At 38.5% G+C, this 21,541-nt stretch overlaps 1 protein-coding gene across 3 annotated transcripts in view; it reads right to left on the reverse strand.

Annotated features, from left to right (window-relative positions):
- Positions 1–21,541, reverse strand: part of HECW1 (HECT, C2 and WW domain containing E3 ubiquitin protein ligase 1) — a 264,203-nt gene that overhangs the window by 86,105 nt on the left and 156,557 nt on the right. For all 3 annotated transcript variants that reach the window (XM_032182376.1, XM_032182375.1, XM_032182377.1), the window contains exon 6: positions 12,154–12,323. In XM_032182376.1, the coding sequence (XP_032038267.1) occupies positions 12,154–12,323 (170 nt within the window). The remainder of the gene's footprint in view (positions 1–12,153; positions 12,324–21,541) is intronic.

A 21,541-nucleotide genomic window follows, 5' to 3' on the forward strand; every position in this document is an offset into this window, starting at 1 on the left:
GAACAGTGCTCTGGGTTATTGAGACTTGGAGTTAAGCCCTAAATTGTTTGCTCTATTGGATCATGATCTAATTTCCAGCAATGCTTAGTTTGAACAGCTTCAAGTGAAACCAACATGAGTGGGATATTCTATTAATTAAGTCCTGAAAAAAAAAAAAAAAAAAAAGCAAATAATCAGAGAAAAACATTTCAAATAACAGCAAAACATTATTTTCTTCTTATTTTCTACATCTTTGCAACAGGTTACCAAAGAACGTAAAACCTACAAAGGGTAGAACATCAATTTCTCATGTACTTTGGAAGCAGCTTTATCAAAGTAAGTTGTATTATTGCTATTTCACCTGCTAAAAACCTTGGGTAACTGCCAATACATGACACTTACAAGGAAAGCAGAAGAAGGTAAATAACTTAACTCAATGAAGTTATTTTGATGTACAGCAATTTATCATTTAATGAATTCTCCATTATAATGTTGTTGACAATTATACTGTAAAACAGCTTCTGTGAGTTAGAGCATGCACACACACAGGTAGAGACTGAACTGTCCGTAAGTGAAAAGTAAAACCTAGATAAATAATTTGCACTTTCCTATGCTACTAATATTTTGTCTTGTGGTACAGCTCTGAAGTAAATCAAAACCTTCATGGACATTTGTTTCCATAATATCAGGTGGAACTGAGCCTGATGGCTCCTTTCTTGCACAAGAAACACATTGACATTTTCCAGAGCATTTGTCAGCAACTGAGCAGAGAGAATGGCCACATGGAGCAAGATGTGTTAGAATCAACCAGAGGAAATGTCTGTATGTCTATTTTTTTCCTCAGACTGCTGTGCCTCTTAGGCATAGAAATACAATGATATTCCATATAATCTGTAAAATCAAACTGTATTCTGATTTCACCACCTACCAACCACACTGCATTTGGGAATATATGAGACTGTCCTGGCCCATGATCACAGTTTCCAAGCACTTCTGCTAGAAGAATGTTCTGATATTTGAAAACAGCAGTGTCTTGGAAACACAATTAAGTCTTTAGGATCTGAAGTGTCCTGTGGCCGGGCTTAAAAGATTTACCATTTGGAAACCATTGCAGTTTGAGATCAAAACTGAATTCGAAGAGGTGGGTTTGGAGACAGTTTGTAAAATAGTAATATTTTTCCATAATGCACTTTTCCATTATCTAAGCACCTGCTCCCACTGTTATTCTCATCTAATTTTAATTCTTAATTTTTTAGAGGTAATCCCTGACTGTGGATGCCTCTGGCTTAGGCCATACACCCTGAAAATCCCTAAGGAGCGCTTGTTTTGAGGAACACACTGATCACCCACCCTTTGAAAAATGGGCCCCAGCAAAACACCGAGGTTTGATAAATTCATTTTCAAGAATTCCCAATCATTAATGAAAACACACAGGTTCTTGTAACATTTAAAGATTAGACTGTCATCTTCTTTGGTTGCGGAACCAAATCAAACCCTCATTTCCCTCTCTTCCTTCACCTTCTGTTCTGATAAGTGCTAACCCCTGTACCTTAGTTACAAAACATTGGCTGTTTTTACACTGTTCCATACTTGGCCCTTAATATCATATTTATCTGCAAGAAAAAGAGCCCTGAATGTCATGATCTTCTCTAAAATGTGGGCCCACTGCTGAAAGAAACAGGGGACCGAGCTCGTTATACAGGACATGTAAGCGGCTGAAGTACTGAATGCTGTTTTTACCAGGAAGACCAGCCTTCAGGAATCCCAGGGGGAAAGGATGAAACAAGGAAGATACACCCGAGGTGGAAGAGGATCAGGTCAGAGAATACTTAAACAAACTGGGCGTACATATACCCATGGGCCCTGATGGGATGTCCACAAGTACGGAGGGAGCTGGCAGACATCATTGTGAGATCACTCTTGATCATCTCTGAATGATCACAGCAACTGGGCAAAATGCATGGGGACTGGAGGAAAGCAAATGTCATTCCTGTCTTCATGAAGGGAAATAGAATTACAGGCTGATCAATTAATCTATAAATCATTTCCAGACACACGAAGGACAAGAAAATCATCACTAGTAATCAGCATGAATTCACCAAAAGGAAGTCATACTTGGCCAATTTGACAAACTTCTATGATGAAATGACCAACCCGGTAGATCAGGGAAGAGCAGCAGATATTGTCTGCCTGGACTTCAGTAAGGCTTGGGACACTGCCTTCTGTAAGATCCTCACATGTTGAGGTATGGGCTGGATGGCAGAGAGTGAGATGGACGGAAAACTGGCTGAACAGCTGGGCCCAGAGGGTGGTGATCAGTGTCACGTTTAGGTGGAGGCCACTGACTAGCAGAGTACCCATGGGGTCAATACTGCTCCTGTCCTATTTAACATTTTTGTTAATGATCTGGACGAAGGGGCAGAGGATACCTGAAACAAGTTTGCAAAACTGGGAGGAGTGATGGATACACCAGAGGGTCATGCTGCCGTCCAGAGTACCATCCTTGATAGGATGGAGAAATGGGCTGACAGGAGCCTCATGAAGTTCAGCACCTGGCACCATGTGCATGCAACCCCTGGCACCATGTTGGGTGGCCTCAGCATGTCAAGGGAGGTGATCCTTCCCCTCAGCATCGACGAGGCCACTCATGGGGACTCTCTTGGGGTGTCCAGTTCTGAGCTTCTCAGTACCAGAGAGACATGGAGATACTGGAGAAAGTCTTACAAAGGGCCACAGAGATTAAGAGATTCAAGCATCTCTCCTATGATGAAAGACAGAGAGCTGAGACTATTCAGCCTGGAGAAGAGAAGGCTTAGGGGGATCTCATCAATGTATATAAATACCTGAAGAGACAGTGCAAAGAAGATGGAGCCAGATTCCTTTCAGTGGTGCCCAGTGACTAGACAAGAGGAAATGGGAACAAACTAAAACACTTCGGGTTCCCTCTGAATGTCAGGAAATAATTTTTAGTTGACCAAGCAATGGCACAGGTTGCCCAGAGAGGTTATGGAGTCTTCCTCCTTGGAAATATATAAAAACCATCTGGACAGGGTCCTGGTCAACCTTCTTTAGGTGTCTGCTTAAGCAGAGGGGTTAGACCAGATGACTTCCTGACTTAAACCATTACGTGATTGTGTGAATATGTATTTTTGTACCAGCTATGAAAAGAAAACTGGATTATCCTCCTCACTCAGTGGTATATATGATGATATTTTGGGTAGTGGATTTCAAACAATGAGGTCTGGTTCAAAGCACATGAAGTAACAGGGAGGAAAATGGTTGATGTTAATGAAGACTTTGAAACAGTCTCATAGGATGGCAGAAAATGATAACCTCTTGCAGTAACAGTGGAAATCAGTTTACTCAGTGAAACCTCATGACATGTATATTACATCTGTACCAGCCCCTGACAAGCCCTATTCCCAACATCTCCTCTGTCAATCATCACTACTTGATTTGTGTCATCCAGGAAAAACACTTCTGTCTTTTGAAATTCTTATTTCTGGTCAGAGCCACTAGAGCCAAGGGACTGTGGGCAAAGACAAATGAGGAGAATTCTTCCCCATATAATCTGTGGAGCCATGTCAGATATTGCTGTACTCACTACTGCATCAAGATTAGATCCACAGTCATTGTCTAGAGACAGATTATGGGCATAACATTCAGCTCCCAGAAGGGATGCTTAAAAAAATAGCTTTTTAAATTTTTAAATAAAAAATGTCTTTTGTCAGAATTTGTGTTGTGAGCTGAAAGCTGAGCAGTCTGAGAAGCTTGAGCAGTCTATTTTTAGATTATTTTTAATACAAAGAAGAACCTAGCTCTTGTTGTCCTCAATGATGTTATTGGAAGGATTTTCACAATCGCTGGCAACATGATAAAGCCAAATTATAAACATGCAAAACAATTAGAAAATACCAATGGATCTTACTTTTCCCAGCAACCAAATTTCAGCCTTCCCAAAGCAAATTAAACTTTTTGCAGAATTTTCTCATTTTTTCAGCTTTTTTCCTCAGCAGGATAGTGTATTACATATGCAAATTTATTTAATTTTCATCAAAGATAAGTCCTATGTATCTACAACTTTCAACTACTCTGTAACAAATATCATCATTAGGAGTAGAAAACTCATAATGCTTTATTAAAACAAACCAGATACAGAACCTAAAAATGATTCTGTTTGTGGTTACTATTTCTCAAATACTCTTCCTTTGCTTTAATAACTCACCATGCCCTTACTGAGTGTGTATCTATGAAAGTTAAGAAAAAATCATACAGATTCTTTTTAGGAGGATGGATAGTGTTTATAGGCCTTGTGGCTTGTGCTGGAAGTTGGAGATTTATAGAGGGTCAGGTGTAAAGATGCTACTAAGCATCATTATGAGGTATGAAAGGGCAGAAACCTGTTTTCCTGCAAGAGTAGGTGCCTGTGGGAACTCCAACTCATGCTACACTTTTTACAAAACGATCAAAACAAAAAAAGGTTGAGTTCCTTGAATCACAACTGCTAGTGCAAACTCTGCAAAACTGGACAAGAAATTCATGCAACCTACTGGAATCCAAAGGCACGAATGTTTACATGGAGACTAACTGTAAAATAGCATACTCAAGTTTACATAAACAGGCTTTTTCCACAAATAACAAAATGAAAATCTAATTTCTGCCATTTTTTAAATACTGATGTTCTGACTTAGCTTTTTTGAAAAGTTTAGATTCTCCAGCTGTCCAGAGGCCAACCAAACTTTAAAATGACTTAATGGATTTCGTTTATGACTTTGTCTGTGGCTTTCTTTGTACTTTATTACAAACACATTTAAAGGAAGACATCGCTTTCACGTTTTCAACTCACCTACCAAATCAGTTAGTTTCAACACTAAAGCCTCCCCCAAGGAAAAGACTTTGTCCAATGTTCATTTATATATTTATTTGGATATCTGCAGAAAACAGGACACCTGGGAAGGACAATCTACATAAAATTTTAGTGATAGCTAGAATACATTTTCACTTAATCCCCTTATAAAAACTCAAGTAAAATGCACTGTGAAAATGTGTGTGGGGGGGGGAACTCTTAAGATATCATGGGATCCAACGTTTATAGTTGCTGTGCAGTGGTCAGTGGATAGATGGGTAACCAACAAGAAATTAAATCTTTATTCTTATTAGCCCAAACCAGTAACTACCTACAATACTACATCAGCCACAACACATTACCTTGCATATCACACCAACCATCACATGGTATGAAATGACTCTTAGAACTTCAGATGACACAGGACACTGCACACTCCACAGAGGAGATGGCAGATTGCCTCATCTAAACTGCCGAGAAATTACCCTTAGGAACAGCTTGTTTCTCACTGGGTGCCTGGCCCTAAAAGGTGTCAGACCCCATACCATCCATGTGGTGTATCAGTTGTCTCCTTGTGTGATCCTTAACAGCCAAAGATGAGACTGCTCCTGTTCATAGGTTAGATATAAATGAATGGAGCTCAGGACCCCTTCACAGTGAGGAGTACCACTAGAAGGATGAGGTGGGCAACTAGCTGCTCCTGTGATTTGTCCTGGAAGACTGCTCCCAGACTGGAAAACACTGAGAGTTAAAAGCCTGAACTCAGCAGTGTTCAAGAAGCCCTTGGACAAGGTGCTATGAGTTATGATTTAGTAGCTTAGTGGGTAGTATTGGTGATAGGAGGACGGTTGGACTAGATATCTTATAGGTCCTTTCCAACCTTGTGTTTCTATGATTCTATGATGGAAAGAACCACGTCAACATACTAACTCTTGGGCTAAGCAGACAATATCATCAGTTTGGGCTCTGCCCAGTAAAGTCATTAGGATACTCCTACTCATTTACACAGATTTTGCACACCTGCCTCTTCCCTGTGGATTCACTCTCACAGAGACGCAAATCTGAGTCAAAGCTATCTAGGACCAGATGACACATCCATTCTCTCAAACGATCCCAATGACATAAACACAGATCTGAATTTATACCACTACTGTTATCTTGGAGCAAGATCTGAAAACATTGTAGTAAAGGGAGGTTCAGATAGCAAGCTGCTTCTTAGTGCCAAGATTTTTTTTTTTTTTTTTTTTCTGGCTTCTAAACCCGAGGATGGTTTTACATACACAGATAATTCATTTTCTTACCATAAACAGATTTTGTGGGGGTTTTGTGCATGACTTACATGAGGTGAAGACTGAAGGCACATGCTAATACTGACCTGGCAGAATACATCTGTATCCATTTATAAGATAATAAAAACATTTCCAGAGTCCAAGAACAGTTTTCATAGAAAGCTAACTAATGATGATGATGATTAATTCTCATGTTTTATTTTTAACAACATTATTTGCATCCCTGAATATGGATAGATCATAGCGATGAGCTCTCAATAACATTATTAAGGAAGCTGTTGACATGAACTGAGTAGGTCCACTAGCACTGATTAGTCAAGTTAAGTGCAAGTCAAATCCTAAGAACAGTCAGTATAATAACTGGTGAAAGGTAGGTAAATTAATACATGGGTGACAGGAAGAATTAGGCTCTTGATTTGGAGTTGAATAAGTGATACAATTAAACAGAATTTGTTTGTGATACCCATCATGTCACAGGGACAATATAAGAAGAAGTAAATCTTAAAAGGCTGTAAATTACTTTTGATGGATGAAGACAGATTTAGTCTTTCAGCTGAATATTTCATTAGTGGGCTTTTCATTTCATATACTCTACTGAAACAATTACATCCTTAACGCACTCACCACTCTCCATCTGTACGATTCTGCTCCCCATTCAAAAATCTCCTGTACGTCACTACTGTCCCATACAACACTACTTACGTGAGCAACTAGATAAGCTTGTGGGGAATTCCAGTTTCTTAAACTTATTATGGTAGTCCTCAATAACAACAGAAAATATTGCAGTGTCACTAACTTAGGACACAGAGCCCCATGGTTGCTGAAGGCTGGGACATCCCTACAAATACTCCTAGAGAGTCTTTGCCTTGGGATTCAGCAGTTAAATTCAGAACAACTCCTGGAAGAAATCAAGTATAAACAGTGCTTTAAGAGTTAGAATTTTTCTTTGTCTCTCATATGTTGTGTACAAGTTTATGAGTACAGAACAGACTGGAAATATTTTAGGACTCTTTTGAGTACTAAAATTCAAGGCCAGCAAGATTGCTAGTATTCTAAGTGCGGAAGTTGCAATAAAAATGTGTTTCTAGAAGAATGACATATTAAAATAAGCTAGATATTTTTTTCACTCTTTAACCCATTCCTGAAGGAACTGAAGATGTCTTGGGCTTTTGCCAGTCGTCACGGGATATTAAAAACAATCTTACACAAATTGTAAAACAAATATGGTTTGACCCAAATGGCCATGTGTGTCAGAATGTCATATGCTGAAGCTACCACTCACAAGGCTTGACTCAGGCCCTTTGGCAAAACTCTTACCGAAATCAGGATCTGTATTTCACTACATATATGGTGGACTTACAGTTACGTGTAAAGGTTTGCCTGTTTCTGCAGCAGATTATTTTGTATTTGCCAGTAGAAGGGAGAGAAAGGTTATCTAAGCAAAACAATTCAAATAAAAAAAAAAGTTCAATCAGTGTGATATTCCTCTTGCTCTTTACATTTTTGGACTTTTCATGAAATTGTGCATTAATTCTGTGAGGATGGTAGGACTGTCAACATCCAGTGCTCTTAATATTGGATCAAAATCAGATCAAATACAACCTGCATCCAGTTTAAATTCATACTGTTGATTCAAAGAGAGTTAAAGTATCTTGAATGGTTTTACTGGAAATGTTAATCTTTGGTCAAGTATCCCCTGCTTGCGCCACTCTAGGTTTGTTCTACATCATCATATGGCCAACATAAAGCCTCAAGAGAAGCACAGAGCTAACATAAACCCCATATTGCATGCTCTGGCTACTTTGACAAAGTGCCTTTTCAGTCCCAGTACTGCTGGGTGATCCATCATACACTAGCCCAGCATTTATGATCATAAAACCAGTGGCTGAGTTATAAACCTGCATCATAAGAAAAGGAGCTCCAAAACATCACTCAGAGAACCAACTGCACTCATATAATCTTGGCAGTCTTGCAACCAGCATCCAAACCCTACCACTGGTGCCTGTATAGAAACTTTCTCTCCCCAAACCACCACCCCCTGGCCTTCGAGCCCCTGTTTGTGTCTTCTGATTGTGTGTTGGCAACATCTGAAGAGACAGGCTTCATGACAACTTATTCAAGTGCAGTATTTTTGAAAGGTTGTAGGTTATCTGAGGTGCAGAGAGTATAAGTTATACATGTGTAAATACTGTAATTCTGTTTATCAGATGTGACACATTAACTACTATTTGTTAAGCAATCTGGCAACAGAGTGCTGAACACCTCTGCTTACACACATCAATTAATTCACCAGTGAAATGCAGCTATATTCAGAGTGATAAAGTGGCCACCCAAAACATTAACAATATTTGTAAAGGCTGAGGGAAAGAAACAAAGAAACAAAGAGTGAAGCTGCAGGGAGTTGAATTGGTTTGTATCCTCATACTGGGCTCCTACTTCAAGGCAATCTGCTCTTCCATAACTAGGATTATAGGAGTTGAAATTCACTGTGTCATTTAACAGATAATACTTCCTTAAATATACGGATAGTTGCAGCAGCCAACTTTTATAGCCATCTCACTGCCCATTCCTTGAGGCTCTCTATATACTCACTAGTAAATAACAAAATCTAAAGAAGCAGCTAGTTCAAACAAACTGCCACAGTTAAGAAATGCCATAAATAGGTCTTAGGGAAAGTCCAGAGGGGTTAAAGTACTTTATCTACAAATGTATTGACAGAACTTGCCACTCAGCTTGAAGTATGTGAACTACTTCTTAAACCAGTTTACTCTGTTGCTTATGACCTCCAACAATCTGTACTGCTTGCCTGAACTGTCTATCACTTTGTACTGGTTGACAAGTAAAATGTTCTTATTCTTCTAACATCAGTATTAGAAGAAAGATGGTCAACTTCCCCAACTCTACCAGATAAACAGAAGATTTGGGAAAATAACTTCCCCCCCCCCCCCCCAGATTTCCTTTGCCAGTCATTGGCAATCGTTCTGAAGAGTGTCAACCAATGTCAGGAGTGGCATGGGGTCACTACATTCCAAACAAGTCATTTGGATGCTGCTGACATGTTTCAGATGACAGCAGACTTTACCACATAGATTCAAGCTGTCCAGCATCACCTGGTTTCCAGGACCTCGTCTATTTTGTTTAACAGTACAGATGTTGCTGAAGAATGCACCAGATTGAAAGTAGAGCAAGGAATATGAAAAGAACCTGGTCCATTAACCATAAATCAGCAGTAAGTTCCCCATCTGAGGAGAACTTGTTTTTATTTCCTGCAGTGGCCTACTTCTCCTCCTGGACTGTGTAGAGGTTCAGGCACCATCAGTAACTAGTCTAGATCTCCCCCAAAGTACTTACCAGTTGTCATCATTGCACACTGCAATATTCAACACTTTGGCTTAGCAGAACCTGATGTTATGCTTCTGTGAGTATGTAAAAACATACAGAAACATCACAGAAGGACCCTCTCAACCACTGTAAGATACCACATGGTCTTTAACCTGCCTGAATGGTCTTTAACCTCACCGAATAATTCTCAGTGAGTGTTCTTTTTTTTGAGCCCTGCTACAAGCACCAAAACATCAAATGTATCTCTTATCACTTAGTAAGAAACTTCATTTTTTTTTAAGTCCTCTTGTCTAAAGCACAACTAAACAGAGCAATGGAAGAACAGCTTTAATTCACAATAACTTGTGCTGAACAGGATTTGAATAGCCTGTGAAATGAAGGAGATCATCAGTATTGCATGACACATGAAAAATTGCCAGAGGTATCATGGTGCTCCTAGAGTTTTCTTATAATGCAAGTGGTTACTCTGCAAATAGAACAGCCTGCTAGGTATATGAGGGGGAAAATCAGAATGAATTAATATAAGCAAATGGATCATCTTCTCTTAGTCTTTAGGATTTTATTTTGATGGTGAAATCCTACAGAATTAAGGCAACACTTCTCTACTGAATTTACTCAAGGGTAATCAAGAACACAAAGATACCAGCTTGCAGTTACTTCTACAGTTTTAATTTCTCCATTCTAGACTTTTTCAAGTTAGCAGACAAAATAAATTAAATATGTCATTCAACTGTAAAACCAAAACAAAATAATAATAAAAAAACTTGTCTTCTATTTATACGGACTGTGACAGAGAACCTTAAGGAAGAACCACCCTTCTGAAACAATACATTGCCTGAAACAGATTTGTGGAATAACAACTAGTGACTGATTGATTTAATAAAATGGCTATGATTTTCTCAATATTATTAATTTCAGGTATTCACATCCATCAGTGAAAAGGGAGGATGGAAGAATGGCTATCACCACAATTCAGCAATAGTTTGTAGTCCTCCTTCTCTCCTTTCCCCATAAAAAACATAAAGTTGAAGGAGCCTAGGAACTTCTGTGCCAGAGAAGCCGATGTATTTTCAATAACAAAGACTTCAGAACAGCAGATGTGTAGAAACTGCAGCCCAAGTACATGCAGTTGAACATCTCCACATCAGCCAAAGGAAATACTCTGCTGGAAAAGAAATGTCAGCCCACAAACTCAGCCATATTTTATGCCCTGAGGAGAAGAGACCCTTGACACCTCATCAGGGCCACATCCTTACTCTGGGGTTATTGTATCCTGCAGCAGTGCAAAAAGACCTTGAATTGAGAGAAAATTACATTGGTTGTCTTTGTCAAGAGAAGTCTTCCAAGCAGTACTGACTGCTTCCAAAATGCTGGCTTTCAGCCTCCAGCACAGCTGCTACATCCCTCTTTTAATATGGACAGCTTGTGTGCCACCTCAGCAGGTAACTCTGGCAGACAGAGAACAGTGGGACCACAGCCACATCCTGAGTCCTCCTTTGAGCATCAACTCCTGTCATCCATGCTCTCTGCAAACTCCCACAAATCCGATGCACGGTGTGGCACACATACAGCAGCATTCCTCTTCACGCCTGCCCGCATCTAGGCCTGCGTCCTAAGCACTTTACTTTCTGCCAGCTCTCTGATCCTCCATGTCAGTTCCAGCTCCTCGGCTTGACCTGGGGCCCCTCAGCCAGATATGTCTGATGCTTGGAGCAAGAAAGACGTTATGGCTTGGTGGATGCCTCCTGACAGGGCCTTCCACTAAAGTGAGTTCTGTTAGAAGGCATTTTTCTCAGATGAGTTTTGAGGTGTCAAACCTTCCCCCAACAAAGGCTCACCTGTTGCATAACCTGATGTGATATCTAATTTCTTGACCATCCTCCTCAAAGTAGGAGTATTCAGTGACATTTCTTCCGTCTTCTTTACTAAAATTTTCATTCTTATGCAGTTTGACCTAATTGTCCCTAAACTACTTTGCAATTTGCATTTTATTTTGAATAGATCTATTTAATCTATTTATTTTCTTTTACTCTTTCCTGCAGTGAAAATATTGGTCTGACAGGGAACATCAGTAAATCACACCCTTTATGTCAGGCTCCTTTAATTTTAGAGAGATTCCTCATTCTTTCCTGTCTGTTTCCGTTTTGGGTGTAATTTAAAAACAGCAGGCAGCAATTGAACTCTGAGATCTCATTAACACCCACTAAGCCCTTCCAACAAGGAGCAGCAGACTAGAGAGCATTTCTTCAAGGTGATGAGCAAATGTGCCAAAGCTGACTTTAATTTATATTACTGCTAATGTTTTTCAATCACATAGATTCTTTTTATTTGCATGCTATATTTACTCTATTTTATATAATGTCTCATCTCAGTGTAAGAGTACTACAAGAATTTACCAGCAGCCTTTCACACTACCCAAATTTATTTTTCAATTCTCAGTTAGGCTTACCTTCAATAATTAACTTCATAAACTACATTCACAAAGTACAATCCATCCTGAAAGTTTTACTATTTAAGCCTTTTGTGTTAAGATATGAAGTCATGAAATAGTCACGAAACTATTTAGCCAAGAAAGGGTTTGGAAAAAAAAAAAAAAACAAAAAACAAAAAACACCAAAACCTTCCATTGCTAGAGTAATTGCCATGTTTTAAGATAAGTTTCAGCTCAACTGAACAAATTTCAGCTCAACTACTTACCTCTCCTTGCCAGATCGGGTTAACTGTATTACAAATGATCTTCGATCTTTTCTCCTGTCCATGATGAGGAAGCGCTGGAAAGATGCTATGTTTTCCAGGCTGGATGGAAATCTTCAAGTAAGGATCTGGATTGAAGAACATTCCTTTCTTCAGACCAAAAGCCTGGAAATCTGAAAGAAGGTTAACAAGATAAATAAATTTATTATTTTTCATATTGCAGGTAGCTCTCTGGGAGAAACAGATAGGAAGCCAGTGAGGAATTCAAATAATACGGTGGGAATATAAAAATTCATTACATTTCTTATGAGGTAACATAAAACCAAATTATAATAATTCTGTGATTTAGGATTTAAAAATTACTATCTAATGAAATTGAAGATTTTACAACCTGATTGTGAAGACTAATGTGGCTTCTAAATTGGTGTTTATGGAACTAAACAGGAGAGATCTACTGATTTTTCTAAGGAGTTAAGCACTTGCTCAGCCTGATTCCAGTGATAGGACAACTCGAGAAGAGATCCATCCATTCATTTTACCACATAGACATGGCACTTTGTACACAATATATGCCAGTTCTCCTAGGTATCATTTTTCTATTTCTATGAAACTTAGCTTTTAGATTACTTTCTTCTCTGTGAGAAGTCATTTTACATTTTTTCTACTTTAAAACTCCTCCTTCCGTGCATGGGTTAACTTTACCTCAGCTAACTTAGGAGATTGATATACGTAACCTCCAAGTTTTGAGCAGGACTTTCTAGCTGCAGAATTCCCAGGGAGTGCTGTACACGTTGTGCAGAGAAAATCCCAGCCCTCTGATCATCTTTGTTGTCCTCCTCTGGACCACTCTAACAGGTCTCTGTCCTTCTTGTGCTGGGAACCCCAGAACTGGATGCAGCACTTCAAGTGGGGCCTCACGAGGGCAGAGGAGAGGGGGACAATCACCTCCCTCGACCCTCTGCTCACTGCTTTGCTGATGTAGCCCAGGATGCAGTTGGCCCTATTGGCTGCAAGTGCACACTGCTGCCCCATGTCGAGCTTTTGTTTTTACTCATGTCTCTTTGCATGGAGGTTCTCTTCCTCTGTTTAAAGCTTAATTTCACATAGGGCTAAAAGCACTGGCTACTTTCTCTCCCTTACTTTATTGAAGAGGTACAAAACATTAGTTAAGATGGTTTCCCAAATCGTTCAGATGTATTCTTAAACATTCAATTTACATGTATGTTTTCTTTTAGGCAGGTTTTTAAAACAGTAATTTAAAATATCAGTGCTTAAACTCTCTCCTAATTGATAAAACAAAAAAACTAATTATTCTAGCACGTTATGGGAGATCATGTAAAACACTCCAGGCAGATTATTTTGGATGAATCTGAAGATCTTACACTTTCCACATCAACATCAGCATATTTTCAGAAAACAGCTATACCAAAACCAGGGAAAATATTCACTGAGTTGTATTTTGCTTCCTTCACCTATGGTAATAGCCAACACAATAAAATGTGTGAACTAAAAAGCAACTGTTTTCATTTTGCTTGATTTTGATTATATATTCCAGCACACAATTTATGTAGCAGACATTCAAAAGAGATTGGACAGATGGTCCTGAAACAGATTGTATTTTAAGAATCTTATTCTTGTAATGTTCTCTAACAAATAACAAAAAATAGGGGATGTCAGTACTAATATCCCATTTGAAAGTACTTTGCTGACACTATGTACTGCCAAGGTCCTAGCAATGCTTTTACACAAAGAAAAAGATCTGGTTCAAACTGATAACATGGATTTCTTTTCCAAGTGTGCAATCTCTATGTTACTGGTAGGTATCTAATCTATCAGCCCTGCTGAAATCCTTCATGGCAAACTGTTTTGCTTTGGAAGTTGTACTGTTAAAAGTGCATTCCAGAAATAGAAGCCAAGATTGAAAAAGCACTATGAGTGACAAGACCCAGCAGTATAATCGTGTCAGGCTGATAACACATGAGAGTAGAGAAAGACCTCTGAGATCTTATTTTCTTCTTCTCTGGTATTTCCTCAAAAGATTCTGAAACTGAAATATTTATTGCTGTATGTGTTTCTGATTTTTTTTTTTCCTTCAAAGAGCAACCATACCATTTTTTTGCTACCACTGTGCAAAGAAATAGTCTATTGCTAGAAAATAGCTAGCATTCAATTATATATACATCTATATTATACACTATAAAGAACATACGTATTATGATAATCTACCAATCTCTGTCCAGTGGTGGGAATTAATCACTCACAAAGGTGAAAGTACTCCTAACATTAATTAATTATCTAATTTTTGTATTTGGATGAGAAAAATGATTAAGCCAAGCTCACAAGAAATTTTATCTTTTTGTGTCATTTTCTTAAATTGCACGATACAGCAAATTATGTTAAAATGTCACTTAGAAACATGTATTTAATGTCCAATGCCCATAGGGTCACAGAACTAGCTTTTTCAACTACAGAAATTGCAGTTATACTTACATATCTCACCACAAATTCTTGACACCGTGAAAAACAGAGCATCAAAAATACAAAAGTTCAGAATAAAGCTGCATTGGTATCTGCATATAACTATAAGAAGTCAATCTAATCTGAAGTGGAAACCATGGATGCTGTAACCTTCTGTAACCAAAAGGCTCAGGTACTTTCTTACCACTGCTGTATAACACCCCATTAGAAGAATACCATCTGTTCCACTCCCCCAAATGAAAATATTTCTCTCTTATCTGTACTGTCTTCAGAAAAAGGTTCTGAAAATGCTCAGTACTTGGGGTTAACTGAATTTAAATCTTTGATAAAACTAATGAATTCCAGAATGCTTAGATTCATCTTGCTGTACACTGCAATTTTACAGTGTATTATTTCTTGCGGACATATCAGGAAATGCTACCAACGTAACTCACCCTGCTTTTCAGAAGTGTATTTTCACTCAGTCTATTAAAAAATGATTAATGCACTGTATGTCAGCTTCTCATTTACTCATAAATCACACTTTTGTGTGAAAGAGGTTATACACCTATCAGCTTGATAATGTCAGGCCATCTCTTGTGAAAGATGACAGAAGAAAGAAATGCAGGTGAACAGGAAGAAACTGCTGGCTAACTCACTACTACAGACTTTCAGTAATTGTAAGTATTTGCATCCTAAGCCAGTAATCGCAAGTACATGCATCCTAAACCAGCTAGGTTCACTTCATTGTATACAAATGGCTTACACCAACTGTTGTCTGATGCTGCCCCCAAAAGAATTATGATTTTTTTCCAACTTCAGAGCTTATTTTCCATATATGCCAATCTCTGGGTGTCTGGATGAGACCTTAGGAAGCTTTTGCATGCATGTGGCTTCTGTCCTTAAGGTGGGCTGTAGACCTCCGTCTTTCCCTGTCTTGTAAAGAATCACTCTGTGAATCCATTTTCCATGCAGCATCCCAGACTTCATGGCAATGATGACTGGTTAGTGATGGAGACTGCATCTTTGTGGCAGTCTGGAAGTTGGTGTGTGTTTAGTGGTAAAAACATGGAGCCAGGTGAGGATACTAATCGATTCACAGCTTGAACCTATTTGTGTTTGCCAAGTTTGATTTTGCCTCAGTACAAGTGACTAAGCTTTCAAATGGTCAGGGGAGAGGTATGATTTGGGTATGAGAGTCACATTTTGTCATGCACGGCAAGGAGATTCTCCGATGGTAATGATCAGCAAAACCATTGTGAAGATGGTAGTTCAGTTCCCTACAGATGTAGTGAAGTACTGGATCAGACTCACGCTACAGAAAAGGGTGGTGAATCAAAGTGAGAACCAGAATATAGAACAGCCTGATTTCTAAACGAATTATGGTTAGTCTGGCCATCAGTCTGTTGCTAGATAAGATAACGAAGGTAGAAAGTGTTCTCCCCAAGAGATGAGAAGCTTTTGTCAACAGCTGTGGAAGTTCTGTGTAGTTTATAAATATATCCCTAGAAGACTGAGTCCATCTAGTCTCTTGATCGTGTATATTTTATTTTACTGCAGTAGACACAGTCTACAAACCAGAAGAAAGTTCAAGACCAACAAGCAACAGAGCCATTCATTTTAAAAAGCTGATATTAACTTTCTAATACAGTTGGCAAATTCCTTCCATCAAAAGACAACAAGTATTGAATGTCTTTTATGTTTCCAAGAACCATCCAATTGATTGCAACTGCTGTCTTGCAGCTAGCTATATAACACATGAGAGAGATCATTAAGCCTCAGCAATTCTATGGTCAACACACCAAATTCACATTTTTCTTCTTTAGTGTACTAGCCATGTGTGCTCAAACTCAGGAAATGTTATGCATTGCTCACGAGTCCCCTGACTCTCTCAGAATATGAAGACATTTCAAGTTAGGCCAAACTTTTTCAGAATAGATCTAAAAGCCAACCTAATGAAGTTCTGCAAGGCTGCCAGGACACTGGAAATAACAAAGGGTCACCGACAAGACCACTGTCACAAAATCACTGAATCCCAGAATGGTTGAGGTTGGAAGGGAGCTCTGGAGGTCGTCTGGTCCAAGCTCCTGCTCAAGGAGGAACACCTACAGCAGGTTGCCCAGGGCCATGTCCAAATGGCTTTTGAAGATCCCCAAGGAAGGAGATTTTACCACCTCTCTAGGCAAGCTATTCCAGTGCTGTGTCACATTCACAGTATGGAAGTGCTTCCTGATGTTTAGATGGAACTTCTCGTGTTCCAGCATGTGTTCATTGCTTCTTGTCTTGTCACTGAGCACCACTGAGAAGAGCCTGTCTCTGTCCTCTTTGCACCCTCCTTTCAGGTATTTATAGACACTGATGAGATCCCCTGAGCCTTCTCTTCTGCAGGCTGAACAATCCCAGACATCAGTTTAGACTGTGATTTAGTTTGATGAACACCCAAATGGAATGTATTCTCTCCATAATCTGCTCATTAATGGCAGAAAATAAAATTATTGTCATCTTTCCAAGATCCTCATAGCTCATCTATCAAGGCACAATAAACTATCTTCATGATCCATCACTATGAGAAAAAGAGCTACTAATTAGGTTGTCAATGGATAGATCAAACATTTCCCTTGTGTTTTCCTTTGTAAATTCCCAAAGAGCTTTCAGTTCAGATTCTGATGCTGAGTAACTGGACTTGACCAGGACTGGTATCTGGGTTGACTATCAACGGGGTAAGGTAGTTGCCAGGGTACTAGTACATCAGTGTTTCTTTTGTAGCATGCTTGGTGTAGAGCTTGAACAGAACAATTATCACTTAGCTTGGAGGGCAGAAGTTCATATGCTGAGCTGAGCTACATAGTGGTGGCTTCAAAAGAAGGACAAATGAAACTCTGCTTGCTCAGGATTCAACAGGAGACACCTTTGCACCGCCTCTCAGCTACATGCTTTTAAAGCAATAGGAATTATTTTAGCTACCAGTAGCATAATAATGTTTCAACAGTAACAGCACAGAAATTTTGCACTGACTTGGAAATGCCAATTTGATTCATGCAGCAGTACACGATACTTGAATCTAAAGTAAAGAGGAGTAAAGTAAAGTAAAGAGGAGAAAATAATTTTTCTAGCTGGATGTGCCACAAGGGAATGCTGAAAGGAATTCTCATTTCTATAAGGAAGAGGCAGCAGAGGCGTAAAGAAGAAAATATGTCTATTAATAAATGAAAAGGTGTGAAGAATTTAAATATTCAAAAATGGCTGAAAGACAGGCTGCTTTTTAAATTGCCTTCATCAAGAAAGAAAACACAGAAAAAGTTTGAAGAACTATTGTGAATAGCCTAACGGTGAGAGTTTCATCACTGTAAGCTGTTAACGACTGGAGCAAAATACCAGTTATTTTGCTCAGAACCAGAGTACGCACCAGTCTAGGATAGAACTGAACCAATTTGACACAAAACTCCATACCATGGAGTAAGATGATTTGTGTTACATAGGATAATGGAGTAAGTAATTTCAAAGAATATAAATCTGTTAGTCTAGAGCACTGTAGTACTTTGTAGCCACTGGTGTTTTGGAGGAAGTAGAAAAGTCACCTCACCTTAACACAAGCTCTGAAAGGTAAAAAACAAACAGCAACAACAACAAAAAGGTGAGTGGTTAGAAACTTGGGTTTATAAACAACACATCAGGGCAAAATAGCTTGAGTTGGTGAGGGCAGAAGGTGAGGTAGGTTTATAGCAATATTTAATAAACTAAATTTGGTGGCTAGATTTTTTGTTATAAAACCAGTCTCTAGGACTTCCAGAAATGGTTAGAAGATAAAGAATGTTCTATATCTGCATTTTGACCAAGGATTTAATGGTAACTACAATTTTCAAAATGATCTTTAGTGGACATAATATTATTTTTGGTCGTGATTTTGACTCCATAAACTGAAAATTGATCTTACCTGAATGCCTGATCTGAAAACTACACAAGGAATAATAATAATAAAGACCCTGAATGTCTCACAAACATTCATGAAACATTAATTCCTGAATGTCTGTGAAATATTTAGACCTTCTGGTCATTTGTTCCATGAGAGTACTTGGTAAATAAGAAGTGTGTAAACACGTGACAGATGTGAAATATTAAAGTTTGAAAAAAGATTGTTAATGCAATATATAGCTAGGAGGAATGTCATGCAAACCTCGTGATAACACTTTCTAAATATGCCAGCCAAAAGAATGGTTTCCAGGGCTTTTGGCAAATGTGTTACATTGCTGCTAAACCATGAACTTCCAGTGAAGTAGCTGGAACATCTTGGGAAGCTTAGCACGTTTCTTCTTTCTGTACTTCATGTGAGGGAGCTTTGACACTTTCAGCTGCCTTATCAGAAGTGTGATGCTCTCTGGTAACAGCAGCAAATTCGTACTGGAAACTAAATGCAAAGTAGCTGAATAGTTTTCCTTGAAGATTGTATCTAACTAAATTAGGCTTATGATATTTCTCTTCGTGTTTTAATAATTAAAGCTATGATAATACAGTCATCATATAAAAGATTAAGAAGCATAATCATGGGAAATTATCTTATTTGAGATCAGTATTGCTAATGAACCTATTAAGCTGAACTAACCTTTCACAGGAACAACTTCCAGTCTCTAAAGAAGGAAATACTTGGAAAACGAACTACCTACTGCTCTTCCTGTTCTGGAGAAGATAGTGATCTCATTTTGCTCTAAAGCATCGGTTTATACTTTTTTGTTTGACATTTTTATCCAATCCAGATACCTTTCTGCAGGCAACATTTCCAGTGAAACTAGTTGGATTTTGCCCAAGAAAATATTCAATAAAACTACAGAAAGAATAAAATACTTTGCCACTAACTTTTAGAAATAAATTGTTTCTGCACAGTTCGTTTCAAAGTAGTGTCTCACTGGAGTGTCTAGGCAGTAGAGCAAACAAGATAAATCAGCTGAAATGGAATGATCTTGTTCAGCATTTCTTGGGATTTTGCCTACTTTGAGATTTTTCTCTCCCATTCCATTAATATTTTTCTTTAAAAAAATAGTATTACAAATTGTATAGCTCTCCTTGCATTCTTTAGATGATAACCTGTTCAGGGTAGGCTGGCTCTGTTGGTGCAATAACTAACACAACGGTCCCCAGCCGAAGACTAATGGCCTTTCATTCTGTTGCAATTAAAAAAAAATAAATAATAAAATAAATAGAATTTGAAACCTAAATGTTATATAATGACACTGAAACACCTAAGGACCAGTCTCTAAGAAGTCTGCATGAGCTGAGAGGACTCCTGACAATAGACAGGTTATTGCTGCAATAGTAGTGCAGAGAAGAATCCCAATTCCTTCCTATCTGTCAGAAAGGCCTGGATTGATTTGCATTTTATTAGCTAGCATAGCAGATATAGGAGTGGCAACAATTTTACTTTGACATAGACAACATTTGTTTTCTATTGATTAAGTAAGAAACCAGTAAATAAATCTTTGTGATGTGTTAACTTGTGACTGAAATACCTCAAGTCCAGGCTATCAGAAAGACAGACTGAACTACAGCTACTCTGATACCAAAGATTTTTGACATAATAACTGTGAGCTCAAGGCTTTAACAAAAACCTAGCTGTGATGATGCTGTTAATATAGATGTGATACATACATAAATGGATGTTAACCACTAGAATAAGAAATGCCAAAAGTATCACATGGTATGGTCTTTGTAAACTTTGAATCAATCTGTACATTGGATGATCTAGGGCCCGCTGAGACATCATTTAGCTGTCTCACAAATTATCACTCTTGATATCTCTTGGTCTACTAGGCCAAAGAATCTCTGAGAATGGAAAAGTGTATTTAAATCTGGGCAAGACTATACTTAAGAACATATTAAGTCTACTTCTTTATTTCTTTCCAGCTGAACCTGTAGTTTTCTTTAACAAATGAATGTCACTGCATGGGTGCCTATTGTTCAACCTAATAAAACGTAAATTATATGTTAAATGGGTCCTAATTAATGTCAGTCTAACCTGCCATATAGCACATACAACCCCTTAAGAACCACACTGGGCACCTAATACGGAAAAGCACTGACATGCATGCCTAACATTAAGGAGAATCAGAAGTCCTAGCTGACTTCAGCACAACTTAGAACAAGGCTTGAAATAAATCATATGGCCAAAACAATCATGTAACATGCTGCTTGCCTGAATGTAGGACTTTAGGTGGAAAGGCCTGCACTTGTAAAAATTCTTAACTAGGATAAATGGAGTATAATAAAACCACTCTTTTTTTTTTTTTTTTTTTTTTTTTTCTGTGCTATTTTCTCATGGAATTTCTGAGTCAAGTCCAGCATCTTCCTTTTTGTACTGAGGAGGAACTAAAAATACAGAAACAAACTAACAAGCATAAAGCCCCCCAAATGAGAACCTTGCTCACAACCACTCTCTTTTGACAAATCAAACTTTTCTACAGAGGCGATTTGCAGATTGTTGTTATTAAAGCCAGATGAAATGATCCATAGCTTTTAAAATCTGCAATGACATGTGAAATCATGAAGCTGAACATCCTCCATAAAATTCAGGAGTGAGAGCAGTGTCCTGGCTTAAGAAGTCTCAGTGTTACTGCTGAGCAATACAGATAAGCTTGCGAGTGTGGCATGTGGATCTGCCTCAGGTCCAGACCAAGACTGTGGAAGATGCTCTCTAAGAAACAAAGGGCTGCCACACATTGAGCTCCATAAGTAAAGCACGTGCCACTGAACTTGCTTTCCTTGGCCTACATATATAGCACCACATTTAATCAGAAAAACAAAACAAAACAAAAACCAACAACAACACAAAAAAACCACAAACACCCAAAAAAACCCTCTACCTGAACAAGACACTTTAGCACTTAACTCTCCTTGAAGGAAGAGGGTGCGGCAATAATCGTAGGACAGATATTAGTTCTCTATA

The sequence above is a fragment of the Aythya fuligula genome, chromosome 2, assembly GCF_009819795.1.
Source record: "Aythya fuligula isolate bAytFul2 chromosome 2, bAytFul2.pri, whole genome shotgun sequence".
NCBI classification, from domain to species: Eukaryota; Metazoa; Chordata; class Aves; order Anseriformes; family Anatidae; genus Aythya; species Aythya fuligula.